This window comes from Heloderma suspectum, chromosome 1, assembly GCF_057233095.1.
Source record: "Heloderma suspectum isolate Gila_16-S chromosome 1, 16-S_ref, whole genome shotgun sequence".
In the NCBI taxonomy this organism is placed as follows: Eukaryota; Metazoa; Chordata; class Lepidosauria; order Squamata; family Helodermatidae; genus Heloderma; species Heloderma suspectum.
The window spans coordinates 297,527,895-297,550,795 of record NC_139458.1 but is presented as its reverse complement, the minus strand read 5'-3'; the positions used below and the strand labels follow the sequence as shown (position 1 = coordinate 297,550,795).

General features: G+C 44.2%; 1 protein-coding gene across 3 annotated transcripts in view; it reads right to left on the bottom strand.

Annotated features, from left to right (window-relative positions):
- Positions 1-19,724: 19,724 nt before the first annotated feature.
- RIMS1 (regulating synaptic membrane exocytosis 1) overlaps positions 19,725-22,901 on the bottom strand; it is a 379,415-nt gene continuing 376,238 nt past the window's right edge. For all 3 annotated transcript variants that reach the window (XM_084826895.1, XM_084826894.1, XM_084826897.1), the window contains 2 exons: positions 22,284-22,423; positions 19,725-21,335 (listed from right to left, as the gene is read on the bottom strand). In XM_084826895.1, coding sequence (XP_084683021.1) covers positions 21,117-21,335; positions 22,284-22,423 — 359 coding nt within the window. In that variant the 3' untranslated portion in view covers positions 19,725-21,116. The remainder of the gene's footprint in view (positions 21,336-22,283; positions 22,424-22,901) is intronic.

Here is a 22,901-nt window from a genome sequence, read left to right as displayed (position 1 = left end):
GCACCTGCAATAGGCGCTTGTTTTCTTCTTCGACTTCTTCTTCTTCTGTTGCTGTTTCAATGTGATGGTAATCTGCTGGGAAATAACTGCCCGGCCTTCATGAGTCTCAAACTTGCGTCTTTCTTGCCACCTTGTGGTAATGTTTGGGAAATGCTGCCTGGCATTGCATTACAAGGTTGCTAGTATTATTGGTAGTTCTAATCGATTTATATTTCACTGCTCCCAGAAATACATGATCAGCGAGATTAGTAGCATTTGCAACAGGCTTTTGCTGGAATGAAGTCGATATAAAAACTGAGCTCAGTTCTCTGCGTATGTTAACTGCGGTTCTACCTCCGCTTACTTGGTGTGGAAGCCAACTCCACTGAGATGAGCGGGGTTTTGTTTTGTTTTTAACTTCTAAGCATATGTGCCTAGGAGACAGACATTACTAAGGCTGGATCCAGATTTAAGATGGATCACCAGCAGAAGTGGACTTTCCTCCCCCTCCTTCCCACAGCAGCCCCTCCAGCCGCTGAAAATGCTACACAGAGAGTCAGGAGGCCATGCTAACTGGGGTGAGCTGAGGTGTGTGTATGGGGGGAGGGGTATCCCCCAAAATTGGGCAAAGGGACCTTCCACTGGTGAGGAGAGCTTCTGCGAGAGGAGGCCTTTCTCTCACCAAAGGCTGACTGTGGTTCTATCCTGTAGTCTATTCTCTTTGTCACAAGGGAGTAGAATTGTCTGTACAAATTGGGCCTGTATGCACAGGTTTCTCACCAGGGGAGAGCTTGTATGTAGAGGGGGCATATGCAGACCCCGATTAGACAAGAGCTATGGGTCCATCAACTCCAGGACCTCGTTTCCAACAGTGGGCAAATAGATAACCCTGGGAAACCCACAGCACTGCATGAAGACAACAGTCCTCCTCTGCTCCCACCCCCTGCAAATGGTAGGCACTGCCATTTTATTCCCCCCAAGGCAGGACTTGTCTAGGATGGTGATATTTAAGTTTGCTCCTCCATCGTACCATTAGCCTCATGGTACGATTGAGTGTGTAGGTGTGCACATGGTCTGTTTTGTCTGTTATTGTTTGTTTTTATTCTTTTGTAAACCGATTTGGGATTTGTTTCAAATGAGAAGTGGCATATAACAACAACAACAACATAATACTGTACTAGATTTTCGCTTGTGGAATCTAGCCTATAGTTAGGACAGCTCACCTTCTAATATTTACACTAAATCTACCTTCTTGATCTTCAGATGGAGAGAAACACTCTTGGAGTTTCACCACACGAGGCTAAAATGAAATCTCGCATCCTTACCAGGGCTTCTGCTTCTGGATTCTTTGTGGGATTAAGATCGACTCCTTTACACGGGCGGACATGTGCTTTGAATCGGGGAATTCCTTTCTCGGCAAGTTCTATATGTTTCATTTTACAGCCTCTAGATGCGCTATCTTTATAGTGCAACTCTGTCTCTGCCAATATATCAGTTTAATGTTCCTTATCGGGTTATGTCCGATCTTTTAAAAAGTGGGATAAAGGTCAGAAAGTACAGGAGGTACCCTGGAGGGTGACGACATTGTCATGTAAAGAACCTGCAGACTTCTGTGAGTGACCAATCATGAGTGTGCAATAAAAGCCTCATGCAGAAATGCTCTTAGTAACAGAAGTGGTTGCCTAGGGTTGCGTGCCATCTTTCTTCCAAGACAAAAGTGATGTGCCTTTTAACAGCTCCATAACTTGCATTCAACGAATGCAGCTGATCTAGCAAGTGCAACAGATTGTGGGAAATTGCACCACTTTGTTTTCTACCTCTATCTTGCAATGGCAAAGAAACTCTTTTAGGAACCATTTGGCCATCCCTTTTTCTCTAACCCAGAGTTCCCCCTTCCGTTGCATTTTCTGTCTGTCTGTCCTTTTCAAATACTTTATCATTTTGCTGAATCTCTAGGCTAAATTTAAATGTGAATACTTTGTTCAACTGGAAGTGTGCTGGAAAGATTTCCCATGTATGTTGCTGAATATCCCTACTTAATAATAAGGAATTCAGAGTATATAACCACTTTTCAGACATCTTATACAGGTACTAGGATTTTACACTCCTTGTTACTTTGACTGATACTTCATTTCAATCTTTCTTTCTTTCTTTCTTTCTTTCTTTCTTTCTTTCTTTCTTTCTTTCTTTCTTTCTCATGTGAATCAGTATAACCTTTATCCAGGTCACACACCATATTCCTCTCAGATATAACTGTCTGGGAAGTGACTGCACCTATAACAATGTAGCTGTCAGTTATGCTAACATTACTGCGTTCAATGCATTACTGGAAAACAACTAAGGTCATCTTTGACTTTATCCTGACATCTAAGTCAAAACTAAAACCCTTCATCAATCTCTCTTTCTGTTTAAAGACAGTACTACGTTTTAAAGCCTTCTTCTTCTTCTTCTTCTTCTTCTTCTTCTTCTTCTTCTTCTTCTTCTTCTTCTTCTTCTTCGTCTTCTTCTTCTGTATTGCCAGCCATGAAGTAAATTGCATGAAAGACGCATTCTAGAACTGGGATATATTTATGTTGTATAGTCCTATTAAGTATACCTTGTACTTGTTAAGACCTATCATATGCACAGTACTGGTGTTTTCATCGTTGTGATCGTGTATATTGGGAGCCTTCAACTTTAAGAGTTCCAGGACCTGCCCTTAATCCCAACGTGCACCATGGAGCTCAATGTCACTTATTTTCTACATTTGCATCTTCATCCTTTTCTCTCTAGGATACAAAGGAGGGCAGCAAGGCTCCTGCACCTTTAACAACTGCATTGTCTAGGGAGTTTCTGCAGGGGCTGCTTGTAGCACCTCCTGAAATCACACAGCTTTGGGCAGGGATGGGGATTGTGTGGCCCCCTAGAGCAGGGGTCCCCAACCTTTTTGGATCTGTGGACACATTTGGGAATTTGAGAAAGTGCTGTGGGTGCCACTACAAAATGGCTCCCATGAAGGATGTGGCTAGTCACATAATGGCTATCGTGGGGGCCTGGCTAGTCAAAAGTGAGCTGGAGAGGGGGAGAGAAATAGTGAGGCTAGAGGCTGGGAGGGGGAGAAACAGCAAGGTAAAGAGGTGTGGAGAGAAACAGCAAGGCTAGAGGCTGTGTGGCAGGGGGAAATAGCAAGGCAAAGGGATAGAGGGGAGAGAAAGAGCAAGGCTAGAAGTTGGGAGGGGGAGAAACAGCAAGGTAAAGAAGTGAGAAGTGAAGCTAGAGGCTGGGAGGGAGGGAGAAACAGGAGGCCAAAGGGACAGCAAGGCTAGAGACCAGGAGGGGGAGAAACAGAGCGCTGCAGACGAGGCAGGAATAGTGAGGCTAGAAGCTGGGAGGAGGGGGAAATAGCAAGGCACAGGGCTGGTGGGGAGAGAATGAGCAAGACTAGAGGCTAGAAAGGGAGAGAAGGAAGACTATCCTCACATTTTACATGCTTTTCATTCAAATAATTGTTTTTTTGAAGGGGACAGGGAGTGGAGAGCTTCATGGGCGCCGTGCCACTGAAGTTCCCCATGGGTGGTATGGCTCCCACAGGCACCACATTGGGCACCCCTGCTCTAGATGCTGTTGGCCTACAACTCCCATCATCCCTCACATTAACTAAGACTGATGGGAGTTGCAGCCCAATATTTGGAGAGCCACAAGTTCCCCACACCTGGCATAGGAAGCTACTTTATACTGAATCAAACCATTGGTCCATCTAGCCCAGTATTGGCTACAGTGATTGGCAGAGGGTCTCCATGGTTTCAGGCAGGAATTTCCCCCAGCCCTGCTTAGCGGTGCCTTTACTTAGCCTTACCCAGCATGCAAAGCATGTGCTCTCCCCATGAGCAATAGCCCCTCCGCCGGTAGAGACATGGGTGTCCTACTTCCTAGCATCTCGTGTTCCTGTCTCCCTCCTTCAGCTTAAAACAGAAGACAATGGTGATGGGACCTATGCAAGGTCAGGGAGTAACACACTTGCATTGTAGACCAGTGGTGTTTATTACATTTCCGCCACTCTCATAATCTACCTCGGCCTGATTTGCCGTATGACAGTGTCAGTAGTGCATTTACAGCTTTCTGTTCTGAGTTTCTTTTCTTCCCTCTGTCTTCCTGTTAATGCTGTGACACTTGGTGGATCAGCTGCTTAGGTCATCTGGCAAGATCAGCAGCCCTCCAAGAGGCCTGGCAGAACTTAATTTGTGGGCCAGATGACCCCCTCCAAAGACTTGCCCTGGAATATTCTGCTTGTCAGGAATAAGCCCTGAAATGTTCTCAATAGCAGTAGCAGTAGCAACAGCGGTAGCAATCAGTGCTGCATTTAGGCACAAGCTAAGTAAGCTACAGGTTAGGACCTCAGGTCATAATGAGGAGCCTCTGAATATGAAAATAAAATGACTAGATTTCATGTTTTACGTAATTGGTTGAAAAATATAGGAGAAAGGGCAGGGGGAGAAGGACTTTAAAACAGACATTGACATTCTGATGAGACAAAAACAATATTCTAAGGAAGGCTGTCTGCACAAAACATTATGTGCATAGAAAGTGATAAACTTCTTAGGACGCAATCCTATGCATATTTAGACAGAAAAAGGCATGGCTGGCTGGGGAATGCTGGGAGTTGCAGGACTTTTTTCTGTCTAAACATGCATAGGATTGCACCCTTAACCTATCATTTGACGACATCATCAACACCTTTGCATTCCAAGGGCTCCTTCACATGGGGCTTTTATCCTGTGATGGAGATTGGTTACTCACAGGAGTTTGCTGGCCTTGTACACGACACAGTCCTCCTCCGGGGCACCTCTGGGCACCCATTCTTTGTGAGCTCTATTGCGTTGTTTTTGTTGATGACAAAAGTCTGGCATTTTCCCTCTTCTCACCATGGAATCGATGTAAATTGGGGTATACTGTATAAAGTTGCTTTATTTCAAATAAAACAACAGCGCCACCTAGTAGCTTTGTCATGAAACACATAGAACTTATTGAAAAGTTTAGGGTTTTTTAGAAGCCACGTGGAAAGGACCCGATCTAATCCCACAAAGATTCCGGAAGCAGAAACCGTGGTAAATTGCAGGATTTTTAGCCTTGTATGATGTGGGTCCAAAAGTCATGACAGAAAATGTTTTAAATTGTATGTAATATGCAAACAAACATAGTGCAGGCTGTATTGCTTCTTCAATTTAGTAATGCTGAACTGTGTAACTGCTCTTGTGCTTCTGAACATTAGTATCCTGTTGTGCCCATGCACTCACAGGTGTCAGATTTCCTGATCTTTCCAGTGCACATGCTCAGGAAATCTGACACTGGACACCCAAATCAGTGAGATTTCTTTATTACAGGGAATCCCACACCAAAAGCTTAATGGTTAAACTCTTCAGAAATCATATAGCTGATGATCAGTAGCTATAGGCTCTATGTAATTCCAGAACAGTCCAAAGCTAAACACTACTACCGTGACTGAGATCCTCAATGTGGTTTCTCCGTTGCCATCTCTACGGTTCTGAACACAAGGGAAGGGACTCTGGATTCTTGGGTACCTAACCCAGACAATCCTTTCACGGGGCTCCAACCCTGGACATGGAAAGGGAATGATTCCTGGAATGACTCTATCAGGCTATCAGGGGATAAATGGTCAAGGCCCATCAAGATCAAGGGAAGGGCATACCCACACATACAAGGAGCCCCAGGCCACCGCTTTCGCATTGGCAACCCCACGTTGCATGCATTCTGGCAGAGGGAAGTCCAAAAGTCGTAGATCAAACCCAGCCTGCCGTATGCTGAGCTGACTACAAACTAGGGATGTCAGAGAATTCCTCCACGGATCCCAGGGAGTCCGAATTACAGTGAATTTGGCCCCCCGGAATCCGTGGAGGAATGGAGCAACCCGCTCCACCACCCCACGGAAGCCCCCCAAAACGGAGCCTACCTGACTGTGGCTCCGGCAGCGGCGGGTCCGGTGGCAGCAGCGGCTCTGGCTGCTGCTGTGTTGCGGCCGCAAATGGCGGCCGCTTCATCCGCCGCCATTTGCATCCCTGGCAAGCCGTGATAGGCTACGTAAATATTTACGTAGCCTATGACAGCGAAAGCGGGGATGCAAATGGCGGCCACTACGCCATTTGCGTCCCTGCTTTTGCCGTGATAGGCTACGTAAATATTTACATAGCCTATCACGGCTCAGTGAAGGGACCCAAATGGCGGCCGTGACGGTGGCCACCATTTGTGTCTGCAGACCTGCCACTGCGGATGCACCCAGCCGGCGGCTCCACGGAGTTGCCACAGAGCAGAGCTGGCCAGGGAGAATTTCGGGGGGGAGGTAAGGAGCGCCTCCCCGCCACTGCGGATGTCACCCTTCGAAAAGGTAAGTGACTTTTGTACACCCCTACTACAAACACAGACACACAATCCACAGCAACAAGAGTTCAAGTCTATGAAAAGCTTCATAGTACTTTTCATGGCAAGTCCTTAACAATCCAATGTTCCAGTCCATGTGCAGACTGCCTCCAAAAGCCCAGACAATGATGGATCCAAACAGAGAAGGCTTCGATCAATGAATATAAGATGTTCCTAGCAAAGGCTCTTAGCCTTTGCATCAGCTTAAAAGGGAAGGCGTGACTGTAGGACACCCCCTCCAGATCCCTTGACAGACATGGGCCTTTAGCCTTTCAGCAAGGCCCCTGTCTGAACAGGGCGGCACTGCTCAGCCCTCCAGCAGTGACGCATTAGCCTGGGCGACCCTTCTGCAAACCTCACCCCTCCTCTGTCAGGTTCTCATGGACAGCTTCCAGCCTCCCTTCCTGCCAAGGCCAGACCAACAGGTGGACGGGGAGTTGGGTGACTGCCCTGGCTGTGCTCTGAGAACACTGGCAGAGAGAAGCTCACACAGACTCTGCAATTCCAGGAACAAAATAGGCCCAAGCCCTTCCAGGCTACTTCTAATCAAACCCTGGCCATAACCTACAAGGCCCACTGCAGTACTGAAGCTGGGCCCTGACAACTGGATGCACCGCTTATGCAATGGGGCTTTGCCACCATACCTAAAAACAACCCAGAAGGGAGCTCCGCTGACCTGTCCTGTTTCTGCTTATTTCTGGGGTTATTTTTAGAAGCACCAAAAAGCTCCCATTGCACAAATGGTGTATCCTATGAGCGTAACAGAAGAGAACAACGGAATTGTTGTGAGCTGCCCAGAGAGTTTCAGCTATTGGATGATACAGAAATGTAATAGATAGATAAGATAGATAGAGGAGGCAGAGTGGCCCCAATGAAAACTACTTTAAAAGGTTTCATAAATGCTAAGGAAGAAATCATAGTGTATTTTATTTAAAGGTATTTCTAATGCAAATAGGCTTATTGCAAGATAGCTTTTTTATTAGATTATTAGATTATTTTATTGGATTGTTAGGTTTCTGTTTCATCTTTGCCAAGTAAAAAAAAAAAGAGTTCTATTCTTTCTACCCCTTCATGGATCACTGCCTTGTTGTGGCGAAGGGGCTTGCGTAACTCAGTGAAGCCATAAGCTATGCCGTGCAGGACCACCCAAGATGGACAGGTCATGGCAGAGAGTTCTGACAAAATCTGGTCCACTGGAGAAGGAAATGGCAACCCACTCCAGTATTCTTGCCAAGAAAACCCCATGGAACGTATCACAAGGCTAAAAGATATGACGCTGGAAGATGAGCCCCTCAGGTCGGAAGGTGTCCAATATACTACTGGGGAAGAGCAAAGGGTATTTCCAAGTAGTGCCAGAAAGAGTGAAGCGGCTGGGCCAAAGCCGGAAGGACACTCAGCTGTGGATGTGTCTGGTGGTGAAAAGAAAATCTGATGCTGTAAAGAACAATATTGTTTAGGAACCTGGAATGTCAGATCAATGAATCAAGGCAAGCTGGAGGTGGTCAAACATGAGATGGCAAGATTGAACATTGACATCTTGGGAATCAGCGAACTAAAATGGACAAGCATGGGCGAATTTAATTCAGGTGACCATCATATCTACTACTGTGGGCAAGAATTCCTTAGAAGAAATGGAGTAGCACTCGTAGTCAAAAAAAGGGTGGGAAAAGCAGTTGTTGTTCAGTCGTTCAGTCGTGTCCGACTCTTCGTGACCCCATGGACCATAGCACGCCAGGCCTTCCTGTCCTGCGCTCTCTCCCGGAGCGTGCTCAAGTTCATATTCATTGCATCCGTGATGCTATCTAGCCATCTCATCCTCTGCCGTCCCCTTCTCCTTTTGCCTTCAGTCTTTCCCAGCATCAGGGTCTTTTCCAGGGAGTTTTCTCTTCGCATTAGGTGGCCAAAATATTGGAGCTTCAGCTTCATTATCTGTCCTTCCAATGAGCACTCAGGGTTGATTTCCTTTAGGATGGACTGATTTGACCTCGTTGCAGTCCAGGGGACTCGTAAGAGTCTTCTCCAGCACCACAGTTCGAAAGCATAAATTCTTCGGCGCTCAGCCTTCCTTATAGTCCAGCTCTCACAGCCATACATTACTACTGGGAAAACCATAGCTTTGATTAGACGGACCTTTGTCGGCAAAGTGATGTCTCTGCTTCTTACTATGCTGTCTAGGTTGGCCATAGCTTTCCTCCCAAGGAGCAAGCGTCTTTTAATTTCATGGCTACAGTCACCGTCTGCGGTGATCTTGGAGCCCAAGAAAGTAAAATCTGTCACTGCTTCCATTTCTTCCCCTTCTATATGCCAGGAAGTGATGGGGCCAGATGCCATGATCTTAGTTTTTTTAATGTTGAGTTTCAAACCAGCTTTTGCACTCTCCTCTTTCACCCTCAACAAGAGGCTCTTGAGATCCTCTTCGCTTTCTGCCATTAGGGTGGTATTGTCTGCATATCGGAGGTTGTTGATAATTCTCCCAGCAATCTTAATTCCGACCTGTGATTCATCCAACCCGGCATTTCTCATGATGTACTCTGCATATAAGTTAAATAAGCAGGGTGACAATATGCAGCCTTGTCGTACTCCTTTCCCAATTTTGAACCAATCGGTTGTTCCATGTCTGGTTCTTACTGTTGCTTCTTGACCCTCGTACAGGTTTCTCAGGAGACAGGTAAGGTGGTCTGGTACTCCCATCACTTTAAGAATTTGCCACAGTTTGTTGTGATCCACACAATCAAAGGCTTTAGCGTAGTCAATGAAGCAGAAATAGACGTTCTTCTGGAATTCTCTTGCTTTCTCCATGATGCAGCGAATGTTGGCGATTTGATCTCTAGTTCCTCTGCCTCTTCAAAACCCAGCTTGTACTTCCGGTAGTTCTCGTTTCGCATACTGCTGAAGCCTAGCTTGTAGGATTTTGAGCATCACCTTGCTGGCATGTGAAATGAGTGCAATTGTGCGGTAGTTTGAACACTCTTTGGCGTTGCCCTTCTTTGGAATTGGAATGTAAACTGACCTTTTCCAGTCATGTGGCCACTGTTGAGTGTTCCAGATTTGTTGGCATATTGAATGCAGCACTTTAACAGCATCATCTTTTAGGATTTTAAATAGCTCGGCTGGAATACTGTCATCTCCGCTAGCTTTGTAGTTACTAATGCTTCCTAAGGCCCACTTGACTTCACTCTCTAGGATGTCCGGCTCAAGTTCAGTGACCGCACTATCATGGCTATCAGGAACATTCAGATCTTTCCTGTATAGTTCTTCTGTGTATTCTTGCCACCTCTTCTTAATCTCATCCGCTTCTGTTAGGTCCCTGCCTTCTTTGTCCTTTATCATGCCCGTCTTTGCACAAAACGTTCCCTTGAGATCTCCAATTTTCTTGAAGAGATCTCTAGTCTTTCCCATTCTGTTGTTTTCCTCGATTTCTTTGCATTGTTCATTTAAGAAGGCCTTCTTGTCTCTCCTTGCTATTCTCTGGAACTCTGCATTCAGTTGGGTATATCTTCCCCTTTCTCCCTTGCTTTTCGCTTGGGGTACAATCTTAAAAACAACAGAATGATCTCAGTACGAATCCAAGGCAAACCATTCAACATCACAGTAATTCAAGTCTATGCCCCAACCACCGAGGCCGAAGAAGCTGAGGTTGATCGGTTCTATGAAGACCTACAACACCTTCTAGAACTAACACCAAAAAACGATGTCCTCTTCATCATAGGAGATTGGAATGCTAAAGTAGGAAGTCAATAAATCACCGGGATAACAGGCAAGCGTGGCCTTGGTGTACAAAATGAAGCAGGACAAAGGCTAATAGAGTTTTGCCAAGAGAACACGCTGATCATAGCAAACACTCTTTTCCAACAGCACAAGAGGCGACTCTACACATGGACGTCACCAGATGGTCAATATCGAAATCAGATTGATTATGTCCTTTGCAGCCAAAGATGGAGAAGCTCTATACAGTCAGTAAAAACAAGACCTGGAGCTGACTGTGGCTCAGATCATGAGCTGCTTCTTGCAAAATTTCGGCTTAAATTGAAGAACGTAGGGAAAACCACTAAACCATTCAGGTATGACTTAAATCATATCCCTTATGAATATACAGTGGAGGTGAGGAATAGATTTAAGGGATTAGACTTGATAGACAGAGTGCCTGAGGAACTATGGACGGAGGTCCGTAACATTGTTCAGGAGGCAGCAACTAAATTCATCCCAAAGAAAAAGAAATGCAAGAAAGCAAAGGGGCTGTCTGAGGAGGCTTTACAAGTAGCTGAGGAAAAAAGGGAAGCGAAAAGCAAGGGTGAAAGGAAAACAACAGAATGGGAAAGACTAGAGATCTTTTCAAGAAAATTGGAGATCTCAAGGGAACGTTTTGTGCAAAGACGGGCATCATAAAGGACAAAGAAGGCAGGGACCTAACAGAAGCAGATGAGATTAAGAAGAGGTGGCAAGAATATACAGAAGAACTAAACAGGAAAGATCTGAATGTCCCTGATAGCCATGATAGTGTGGTTACCGAACTTGAGCCGGACATCCTCGAGAGTGAAATCAAGTGGGCCTTAGGAAACATTACTAACAACAAAGCTAGCGGAGATGACAGTCTTCCAGCTGAGCTATTTAAAATCCTAAAAGATGATGCTGTTAAAGTGCTGCACTCAATATGCCAACAAATTTGGAACACTCAACAGTGGCCACAAGACTGGAAAAGATCAGTTTACATTCCAATTCCAAAGAAGGGCAATGCCAAAGAGTGTTCAAACTACCGTACAATTGCACTCATTTCACATGCCAACAAGGTTATGTTCAAAATCCTACAAGCTAGGCTTCAGCAGTATGCGAACCGAGAACTACTGGAAGTACAAGCTGGGTTTTGAAGAGGCAGAGGAACTAGAGATCAAATCGCCAACTTTCGCTGGATCATGGAGAAAGCAAGAGAATTCCAGAAAAGTGTCTATTTCTGCTTCATTGACTACGCTAAAGCCTTTGATTGTGTGGATCACAACAAACTCTGGCAAATTCTGAAAAGATGGGAGTACCAGACCACCTTACCTGTCTCCTGAGAAACCTGTATGAGGGTCAAGAAGCAAGAGTAAGAACCAGACATGGAACAACCGAGTGGTTCAAAATTGGGAAAGGAGTACGACAAGGCTGCATATTGTCACCCTGCTTATTTAACTTATATGCAGAGTACATCATGAGAAACGCCGGGTTGGATGAATCACAGGTCGGAATTAAGATTGCCGGGAGAATGATCAACAACCTCAGATATGCAGACAATACCACCCTAATGGCAGAAAGCAAAGAGGATCTAAAGAGCCTCTTGTTGAGGGTGAAAGAGGAGAGTGCCAAAGCTGGTTTGAAACTCAACATTAAAAAAACTAAGATCATGGCATCTGGTCCCATCACTTCCTGGCATATGGAAGGGGAAGAAATGGAAGCAGTGACAGATTTTATTTTCTTGAGCTCCAAGATCACCACAGACGGTGACTGTAGCCATGAAATTAAAAGACGCTTGCTCCTTGGGAGGAAAGCTATGGCAAACCTAGACAGCATAGTAAGAAGCAGAGACATCACCTTGCCGACAAAGGTCCGTCTAATCAAAGCTATGGTTTTCCCAGTAGTGACGTATGGCTGTGAGAGCTGGACTATAAGGAAGGCTGAGCGCCAAAGAATTGATGCTTTCGAACTGTGGTGCTGGAGAAGATTCTTACGAGTCCCCTGGACTGCAAGGAGGTCAAACCAGTTCATCCTAAAGGAAATCAACCCTGGCTGCTCATTCGAAGGACAGATCCTGAAGCTGAAGCTCAAATATTTTGGCCACCTAATGCGAAGAGAAAACTCTCTGGAAAAGACCCTGATGCTGGGAAAGACTGAAGGCAAAAGGAGAAGGGGACGGCAGAGGATGAGATGGCTAGATAGCATCACTGATGCAATGAATATGGACTTGAGCACGCTGCGGGAGAGAGCGCAGGACAGGAAGGCCTGGCGTGCTATGGTCCATGGGGTCACGAAGAGTCGGACACGACTGAACGACTGAACAACATTCTTTCTACTTCGATTGCCCTTTTTGTTAGAATACATTTTTTGTATTCTATGGGTCCTTTTAAGCTTGACATAGTTTAGGGCCTCAGCACATCAGAATCTGGCCCTGGTAGCAGTAGAAGCTGCTGCTAATAATAATATGCCTATTATTTGGATGCATTTTGTGATTTACATGCAATTGCCCAATCTAGCTAGGGCTCCTGTGCATGTGTCATCCTAGCTGGATGAGGAGATATTCCCAAAGGGGTCCTGTGGGCATGATTTCCCAGATCAGCCCTGTGGTTATTAGCTGTTGAACAAGACAGGCAGATTTAGCACCCTCTCCCTGCTCTTCTCTTCCCACCAAAGCAGAGGCTTGGGACCAGGCCACCTAAAAGATGGCCATCTCCCGTACGAGCCTGCCCAGGTTTTAAGATCTTCAGGGAAGGCCCTTCTCGCAGTATCAGAGGCATGTTTCATGGGGATGTGGGAGAGGGCCTTCTCGGTGGCAGCTCCAAGGCTCTGGAACTTCTGACAAGGAAGGCTAGGTTGCCCCCTTCTCTGTAGTCATTTCACCCTCAAGCAAAGGTGTTTTTATTCAGGCCTACAAGCTAGTCTGCTGCTGAAATGGTTTTTAATTCATTGGTGCTATTTATTTCTTTTATTGTTGTGGCTTTCATTGTTTTTAATATATTTGCCTGTATGTTTTGTTTTCCTTAAGATTTTGTTTTTAATCTGGATTGTATTGTTAGCTGTCTTGAATGCCATTTTTTTGCGGAAAGGCAGGATATAGTTTAATTCAACAAATAATAAAGCAATTGTTGCTTACCCGACAGTATTGTGCTCAGCCAAATTTTACTGTAAATATTCAGTTAAAGTTTTAAAATAAAATATTGCATACTAAATAAATAACAACAATAGAAGGGTCATGCATTTGGCTGCACCACTGAGCCACTAAATGAGTCCTCATGTCTAAGATGGGATGGGGGCTCTCAGGCCCCAACTGTGTGGCAAGTGTTAGCCCCAGCACCTCTCTGTTTTGGAAACTGAGTACTGAAATCACATGAAGCCTATAGGAAAAGGCCAATCAAAAGCACAGCAACAGTAAAAAAAAAAAAAAGGGGGGGGGAGAGGAGGGAAAGGGGCGGGGGAGAACCAGAAGAATTTGTTCTGGAATATTAAGTATCCATTGCAGAAGCAGTAGTAGCTGTGAATAATAACTGATGGAAGCTGTTTTAGAGACAGATGAACAAGAGAACGCATTGGGGGGGGCGAATGAGGGGGAGGTGGCTGCCAGAATCCTGCTAGAGGATGTGCAACAGATGTCGCAGATCCAGACATCTTATCAGGCCCTGTCATGAGAACCAGAGTGGTATTAGGGGAACAGTGAGGAACACTTCTCAGATGGAACAGTAAATCCCAGCATAATGCACTGACTCCATGAGCCATGAAAGATGCAAAACATGATGAATGACACAACTGGCATTAGCGAAGGTGGGGATTGAATGTTGTAACATTATCAAATAAGTTCTGGATTCAGCCTGAGTGCATTGTGCTTCTTGGGCGGAACCAGGAAGTGGTTGAGGACAAATCTCACTGCTTCTGCCATGAGGCCACTGCCTGAGAGAGCTCAGTGGAAAGGCTTTGTTTGATTGTTTGGAAGCAGTGTCTGTGTGAGTCTGTGGGATGCAGGACACCAGCTCTGAAACAAATGTAAGCCACATGCCAGCAAATACAACACTTAATTCCAATGAACTTGGGAAGTGGCCATCGCTCAGTGGCAAAGCACATCCAAAAGGTACCAGGTGCAACCCCTGGCCTATCCAACAAAAAGCATCAGTAGTAGGCCGAAGGGACGTGCACCCTCGAGAGCTGCTGCCGGTCAGGACAGAATAGGTAGTCCTGGTGGGCGAGGTCAGCCTTCCACAACCTGGTGCCCTTCAAATGTTACAGCTCACGGTGTTCCTGACTGTTTGGCCATGCTGCTGGGGCTGCTGGGAGTTGAAGTCCAAAACATCTGTAGGCCACTAGATTGGGAAAAGCTGGGTAGATTGACAAATAGTCTGCTTTGGTATAAGGCAGCTTCCTGTGTTCCTTACAGTAATACTACTTAGCTTTTATAGAGCATGCTAGGGTATTCAAAGAGCTTCATATACATTAATGCAGTAATCCTCACAACTGCATGTAAGGATGGACAATGTATTATCCTGTGCTGCAGATAGGGAGGACTGAAGCTATTGGCTTGCTTAAGGGTACCTAGGTGAGGCAAGATTTGAACACAGGACTTCCTGGTTCACAGCTCATGCTTTTTCCAACTTGGTTACACCAAAAACAACCAAGAGTCCTGTGGTGTCTTAAAGACTAACACATTTATTATAGCATACACTTTCATGTACTAGGATTCGATTCATCAGATGCATGAAGTATAGTCCTCAGTTGGCAGATATATATACACATAGGTGTAAAGGGGAAAAAATACATAAACAGTGAGATCAGAGAGAAATGAAATGCAAGAAATACAGACTTTGACAATTGTCTCAAAAGCTTAAATGTATGTAAAATAATTACAGTGACACAAAGGAGTGTTGATTACACAAACATCCTGGCATTGGTGAACTAATTAACAGCTTTAGTGGGATACAAACCTGTTATCTCAATTCGGGCCACAGGTGATAGAACTGAACTCCTTGAAAAGTTGGGTAGGGTCTGTCCAGTGGACTAAGTATGTAAAATGCAGAAGGGCATTGCTGGCCAATGACAGAATATGTAACCTCTATGCCAAAGAATAAACACAAAGTTGACATCAGAATGGGCAATACTGAGGGCACAGTTGGAGAACATTTCAGCTTCCCAGGACTGTTAGTGACGTTAACGTGGCCATTCTTGAGCAAAGGAACTTCACAGGGAGACTCCAGCATGAAACCTCTGACTTAACAGACAATTGAGCTTGGACAGTGGAAAGACACTAATCCATATATGTCAAGGTAACCGCTGCAGATCCCACAATATAGTAAGTATGAAAAAATATAGACTGTTCCTCTCCTTCTTTGCAGAAGGAATGTGGCTGAGGATAGGAGTCTATGACTATTGACTTCCATGGAAATTTCGCTGAAAGGTCAGATACTCTGCATGTTCATGCAACACTCAAGCAATTCCCTTTCTTTACACTGGTTGTGATCAGTGCAGCTCCATTAGCATCTGTGATATCAAGTAGAAACCTTCTGCAGACACACACAAATTGTGCTTTTTGAGCTATTCTCGCAAGAGATATTGCCTTGAATATCAATAACAAATTGAATGTGTGTGCCCATGAAACACACTGGGAAATTTACTATTTTATTAAACTTCTCTGCATTTTACAGCACCATTTTGAGGGTTGCCTGGTTTTGTTTGCTCTTCTGACATAGTTAGGTCATCTGGGCACTAGCGGCTGTGCTCTAATAGGTCCCATTCATGTTGCTTGGAACAACCATACTGAGCTATATGGGTGGCAGAGCGGTGTCAAGGGTAAGGATGGTCGGGTTCCAGCCACGGGTACGTATCCCAGCAGAGGCCCACTGACAAGAGCTCCTTGGATTTGCGCCTCTTCACCATTGCAACGTGCGTGTTCATCTGCCATTCTAGCACAGACAAAAGTGATGGTGAGGAGGAGCAGTAGATGGCCCTGCCTTCTTGCTCCCTGGCTGGCGAGAAAAGAAGCAAGCGGTAGCAATAAGGAAGAGGACGAGGAGCAACAGGAGCGGTGAAAAAGTGCACCCAGTGAGGCAGACAGCCCATGGATGGCCTGCTGATCAAAAACCTGGTGCTGGCACTGATCAGTATTTTCCTGGGGTGGTCTTTTCCTGCAGATATAGACTTCTTCTTGATGCTACTTCAGGCCTGCTCTCAATAGCATGGCACTGAACCATATATTGAAATAGTCTTCCCCAACCTGGTGCCCTCCAAATATTTTGGATTACAAGTCCCAGCATTCCTGACCATTGGCCATGCTGGCTGGGGCTGATGGCAGTTGAAGTCTAAAACATCTAGAGGGCTCCTGGTTGGGAAAGGCTGAAATATAGGCAGCATCTCTAAAGAATATTTTTGAAATGGACCCCTTGTAGATGATAGATAGATGAGTGAGAGAGAGAGAGAGAGAGAGAGAGAGAGAGATAATGACCTGAGTTAAGAAGGCAGTCTTTCTGAAATTCTAGCAAATATGTCTTTCGGAAAAATAAATACCCGAAGTCTGCTAAATCACCATGACTAGCTCCATGTAATGGCCTCAGGACTCCTCCACACCTGCAACTCTGTCTAGACACACATTCACATACACAGTAATTTGAATGGAAGCAAATAGTCAGCTATCGCATCTCATACTGAAAAATCACCAGGTAAAAGGAATGCAAAATGCAACCACATGTTTAGGGCTGTTTTCTGGGAGACCATTTTTGCACTTAGTGATTTCAGAGTACAAAAAGCATATACACAGTGTCATTTACTAATCATGTTCTATTGTGTCAATCATAGCTTTGCTTGCAAAATACAAGTGAGTAGAGCTTGATCTTTTCTTCCTTGTTGTTGCTTCTCTGTATTTATCAGGGAAAAGGCATATTTCACAAATAATGCAATGCACTCACTGCTGCTGCTTCATCAGCCCTTCTTCCTCCTCCTCCAATTCAGTAATCAGTTCTCATCTTCAAAAAGTCATCTATCAAAGAGCCCTTAAATCCAGGTCACAACAATATATTACAATAATGTTATTGATTACATATGGTTTTTGTAAATTATGTCTTGTGAGCTTCCTCGAAGGTTCTGTTGCAGCTGAAGCATAAGAACTGTGATCAACAAACAAGCTGCACATTCTCCTATTGTTTTTCCATGTAGAAGGATGACTTTAGGATGGTTTTAAATGTACAGCCAAGAGATGTTTGGCCTCTCTAAAAGAAGCTAGATGCCAATAGCAACTTCAAGGGAAGCGATCTGGGGGCAGGGGGAGGGATGCAACACAGGGGAAGGGTTAACCTCCACCACTCGCACAAGCCCTGACCTGGTTTGGGATCACCCCTATTTGTTTTTTAGGATACAAATGCTAAGGCACATTTAACATATAGTTTGACCCTGAGTAGGGTCTGCAACATCAGTAAAAGCTAAAACCACTTGTACTTTGAAAAAAAATGCTATGCAGAAAATATTAATTTCCCCAGAACAGTATAATAGCAGAGGGGCTGCATGAATGATCACACAGTTCCTCTTCCGTGATCAGAAAATGGAATGATGGAAGAGGAGGCAGCACAATCCCCTTTCCCCAGATTTACACTGAGCAGTTATTTCCATGGGGAGGCCAGCTGCAGTAACATCTGTGTGGCTCTCTCTTGGAGGAGCATTGCGGGAGGACTTGTTTGAAAGAAAAGGTGAGAGATACATTTAAAAAACACAATTAATGGCTAGAAGGCATGAAAGACCAAGTTGCTTGTGATCGTTCTACTAGAGCGGGTAAGGTGGATGGTCCACTGAGCTAACCTCACTCACACGGCAAGATCCTTCTGTCCTCTTACCTGATACAGATATTGACTGGTCCACTTGAAAAATGGGGGGGGGGGATTTTCCTGGGCACTGGTCCTGCTATATAGCTCAATTCAAGGGGGGCGAGGTGTCTGTCTCTTCCAAGGTCTCTGAAGCTGACGAATCATTTCTGCATGTGTTTCTCTGCCTTACTAAGAGTTGCTTGGCATTCCTGACCTCATTTTGCTTTCTCTTGCAACTGCGTGTTTCCCTCTGACCTCAGCCTCCAACAGGCCATTTTCTCAGGTGAGAAGTGTGTGTCTGCGTGTATGCAATGTCTTGCAATTGCAGACTAATGAATGGAAGCAGAGGCACTGCTAAGTTTGAGAGGGGCCTGCCCCCTCCTGCCAGCCTTTTTTAACCTTTGGGGGCAGGGTGGCTCAGCTCCCTGCCACTGCCACCCTCCCGGACTGCCTTTATTGTTTAACTTGGGGAGCGGCAACATTGAATGAGGGCATAGGAGCAGGGAAAGGGTGGTCTTTATGCCTCTCCTTTGCACTCATTGGTCATGTTCCCCCAAAGGCAGCTTGCTGCTACTCAAAGTTAAGAAGTAAAAGAGCCTGTTCATGTAGAATGGCACACCAGGGGGCTGCAGCCTCAGTGCTTCCTTTTGCAAGCGCGTCGGCTAGGAGGAAGAGGAGCTGCCATCACTTGTCGGGGGGCAAAGTTGTGCCCCATAGTGCAACCTGGGCAGCGCCACTGACAGTAAGCACCCTCTAACCATCTCTGATGCCAGCTCCTTACATCAGTGGAGAAGCAGCAGCAAACAACTGGGAGGAGAGCAACAGGGCAGGGTAGACAGAAAGAGAGCAAAGAGTCAGAACAAAGGAGGCATAGAACTAGGGGCAACACTGCATTGAGGCCTGGCCTTCTATATCAGTAGAGAGCCTTGTAGAGTCCTCAGTTTGCACAGGGGCTGCTTGGCCTTCCTACGGCTTTCCTTACTCTTCAGCATATTAATCCTTGGAGCGGAGTTCCAGGTGGGAGCAAGGGTGCATATGCACTGCCTAGACCACAGAAACGTCAACTCTGCATTTTTGGGACTCAGCTGTACACGTACTGAATGCAAAACAACAACTACACTGAACATGAAAAGGAAATTTTATTAAACATGTCTACATAACATGAGTTGGAAGTTCATTTAAAAGCACAGAGAAATTTTAAGACAAGTGGTCAAAATAGAAAGGTACTACCGAATTATAATTATTTATGTATTTATTTGGCCACTAGAAGACAGAACAGAATCTAGTAGTGCACCAATGCTTCAGTTCTTCCTGCTCAGCAGGTCGAGCAGTAATCAGTCTATGCCCCATGTAAACATGGGCAGAAGAGTTCTGGCAATATTAAATAATAATAATAATAATAATAATAATAAATAGTTCACTTGGTGCAGGCAGTTATGTCTATGAAGGAAAACTTAATTGTGTACACAGTTTCTACGTGTGTTACAGCCCCACAGTAGGAATCTACACCAAAATATTTATTAGAAGGAATTTGGTCCGTACTACGTCACGTTTTCCATAGGGTAAAAAATAAAGTCCATCTATAGACATTTAGCACCAGACTGACTGACAGCCTGGCTAAAACCTGCAAAATGTCTATAAGAAAAAATGGATGGCTTAGATTTCTTGGTTACTTCATTAGAGTAATTACGAGCAAACTGTACAAGTACATGCAACATACAACCTGGCCTAATGTTATGTGTAACTAACATACATTATTAAATAATCTCTTTTGTTTGTTTCTTTTTTCTCTTTCTCTTTTTTCTTTTTTCTTTTGGTTTGGTTTGTCTTTCCTTTTCTCTCTCTCTCTCTCTCTCTCTTCTTCTTTTTTTTTTTATACAAAAAACGTGCATGCAGCTTTGAACAGTTCCAAGTCATGCTGCTCTATTTTGTGAGATCACCATAAAAGGAGGGAGAACTTCTCAATGCACCTGCACATTCTGCAGTTTTTAGCACATTTACAGAAAAACACAAGGGCATTCAAGGCCAAGAAAGAACCTAAATGAACAAAATGTAAGTTTGTTTGTTTACTGTACCTTCCCCCATCCCCTTAAAGTAAGTTTACCTTTGTTAAAAAAAAAAATCAAGCACTGTGTTTGCATCAATTGCAAAGAAAAGTAAACTGAAATTTGATAGAAACATTAGTAAGTGCAGAATATTTCTACTGGAATTTCCAGTGGAAAACTAACTGAACAACTTATACCATGCTCTAACCGGGGTAGACAAGTGTGTCTAAAGCGACACATGTATCAGAGAAGCCTGGACATAGCTGAAAGTGTCAGATGCTCAACTCCATTCCTGGTCAACATTTGGGAAGTCAGTTATACATTTACAGATGTGAATGTAAGGACATTTCTCTTCGGGTCTGGTAAGACCGCCACTTTACAAACATAATCGCCAATGTCAAAATGAAAACTAAAGCTGCTTTTTATCTAGTCTTCAGCAATAGATGCAGTGGCAGATTTCCTTCATGCAAAGTCTTAACATAAAAAATCACGGCAGTAAGAAAAAGCTAGACTAAACTAGACGTAATTTATTCTGGTTGTCCATATGTATTAAGACTGTGGACAACCAGAATGGAGGGACAACAGGACTATTGTTGGCATCATATGGTAATTCTGGCAGATGAACACTTTTTGGAGATGCTTACAGAGATGTACTTCAGCCCTTTTTGGTATGGTTTAGAAAAAGAAAGGAAGGGTCTCTGTTAGCATTATGAAGACTTTTACAAAACTGGCAAGATAGCACAGCAAAAACAAGTGGAAGTAACGAATACAGGAACACCAGGAAGTTAACACTGTTTATGGTCTCTGTGGGGGGGTGGGGAATGGGGTGAGGAAACTGTGGGAAGAATGAGCAGTTCCAGTTTAATCTCAAGGGTCACTCCTCATTACAATTATCATAAGCATCTTCAGGGACATTTTGCTAGCTGGATTGGACTGTATATTCATATACTGCTTTGTTCAGTCAGTTTAAGCCAGTCAGTTTAAGCCACCCTTTCAACAAACAACTCAAGACATATTTTTCAATAAACTACAGCAGGCAAAACTGAAGGGATGATTGTCTCTTTTCAAAAATGCTCCTCATAGTTGTAAATAGCTTCCCCCTCCCCTCCATTGGTTATCCTGCATGGTAACAACTATTAGATAGCTCCTGCTATTACATTTACTAAGATCGAATGCAGGGAGGCCCAGTTGAACTTTCCAGAGATGACTGAGAAGCCCGGCGAGTCAGAGGAGTCAAGGTTGGATCCACCAGGGAGGAGGGTGGAAATAATTTATACCAGCCTATTACCACACTGGACAAATCAAGTTCTTCCAGCAAGATCTGTGCAACTCCCATGAAACATTTGTGATCCATTCGGCCATAGTCTCCCCAGACTATCACCTGCAAAAACAACAGATGGAATCAACACACGCCTAGCAAATATATTATTACACAATCTCCAGTTCCAAGCAGTGAGGAGTTTGAGGATGTGTTTGTGTTTGTGAGGGTAGTGCTCTGTTTCGTTTTTCTTGGAGAGGAAAGCACAGAAGGGTTATGGTGTTTTTTGTAATGTTTGCTTTATTTGCAAATACACAAGCAGAGCATAGTGGGAGCAAATATACTCATACAAGCAGAATGCAGAGCTGATAATCCTGTATCCATTCCCCAAAGAAAGCCCATGAATGTTACAGCTTCAGCCAACTCACAATGCTCTGTGTCCCTCTTTATCTCTACTCTGTCTCCCCTCAACTGGCAGTGTCTCCCCCAGGGCTCAAATGAGTTTCATTAGAGATTTCCACATATCAGGAGAACATCTTCTGTCACTGATGAAATGTCAGCTAATCATCCTGGACTGTTAGCAAGCATCAACATAAGGAAGGATTGTTTCCCAGCCACTGTAACAACATACTCATGGGCATGCCCTTACTGTCTGTGAAGAAACAGGGACATGTTTTTTCCAAAGGGAAAATGCAGAGGCCATCAGGCACATCATATGGCACACAACACCCCCACTCAATGCTGAGTATGGTTTGAGTCTGAAGAGAACCCATGGTTTGTTGTTGGGTTGTGAACTGTGAGCTGTTCACACAGCTCGGTTCACACAACACAACAACCCATGTTTTGACAACAACCCACAGTTCAATGACAACCCACACTCAACCATGAGTGTCAGTTGTCATGTTGTGTGAACCCAGCCATGGGTTCAGACACAGTCTTCCACATTGAACTAAATCCTATCTGTGCCACGGTATTGTAGTTGCTATAATACCACTCATGTAAGTCAGAGGTTGCAACAACATGAAATAATTACGGAATGGATGAATCATCTATTACAAAATAATTACTGACCTGAAGAACTTTACCATGTGGACTTTCATCAAAAACTAGTGTCTGTTGGTATAAAGGATCAAGGGTTTTCCTGGCAATCCTTGTCTTCTTCTTGGCTATACAAGCCCCATTTTCCAACAGGTACACTTTGACATATGGAGCTGTGAAGTATAAGTAGTATAAGTAGTATCAGTTTTTAAGTCTTCAATTAATGACTCCCTTATTTTCAAGACATTTATATAAGAACAATGGGTGAGATAGATAGATAGATAGATAGATAGATAGATAGATAGATAGAATTATATGTTCCAAAGACCACAAAAAAAAGATTGGCATTTGCCCACTGCTGATTTCTTGAAATGTACAGTAATATTTTTTAAAGCTTGATAAAAATTCTGACTATGACATAGGAAGGAATGCTTAGGAGAAGCTGGTCTTCTTATGAATGTACATTGTTTGAGCACAGAAGAACTAAGGTGGAAAATTATATTTTTCCCTAGTAGAAGTGTCTGAAAATAGTAGTTTTCATTATATCAGTGATTCTGTTTCTGAATTTTTGAACTTCTAGTTAGGAAATTACAATTTACTGACTTGGCTAACGTACCAGTGTGCCAATAAAGAATTCTGTTGCTTCAGTTT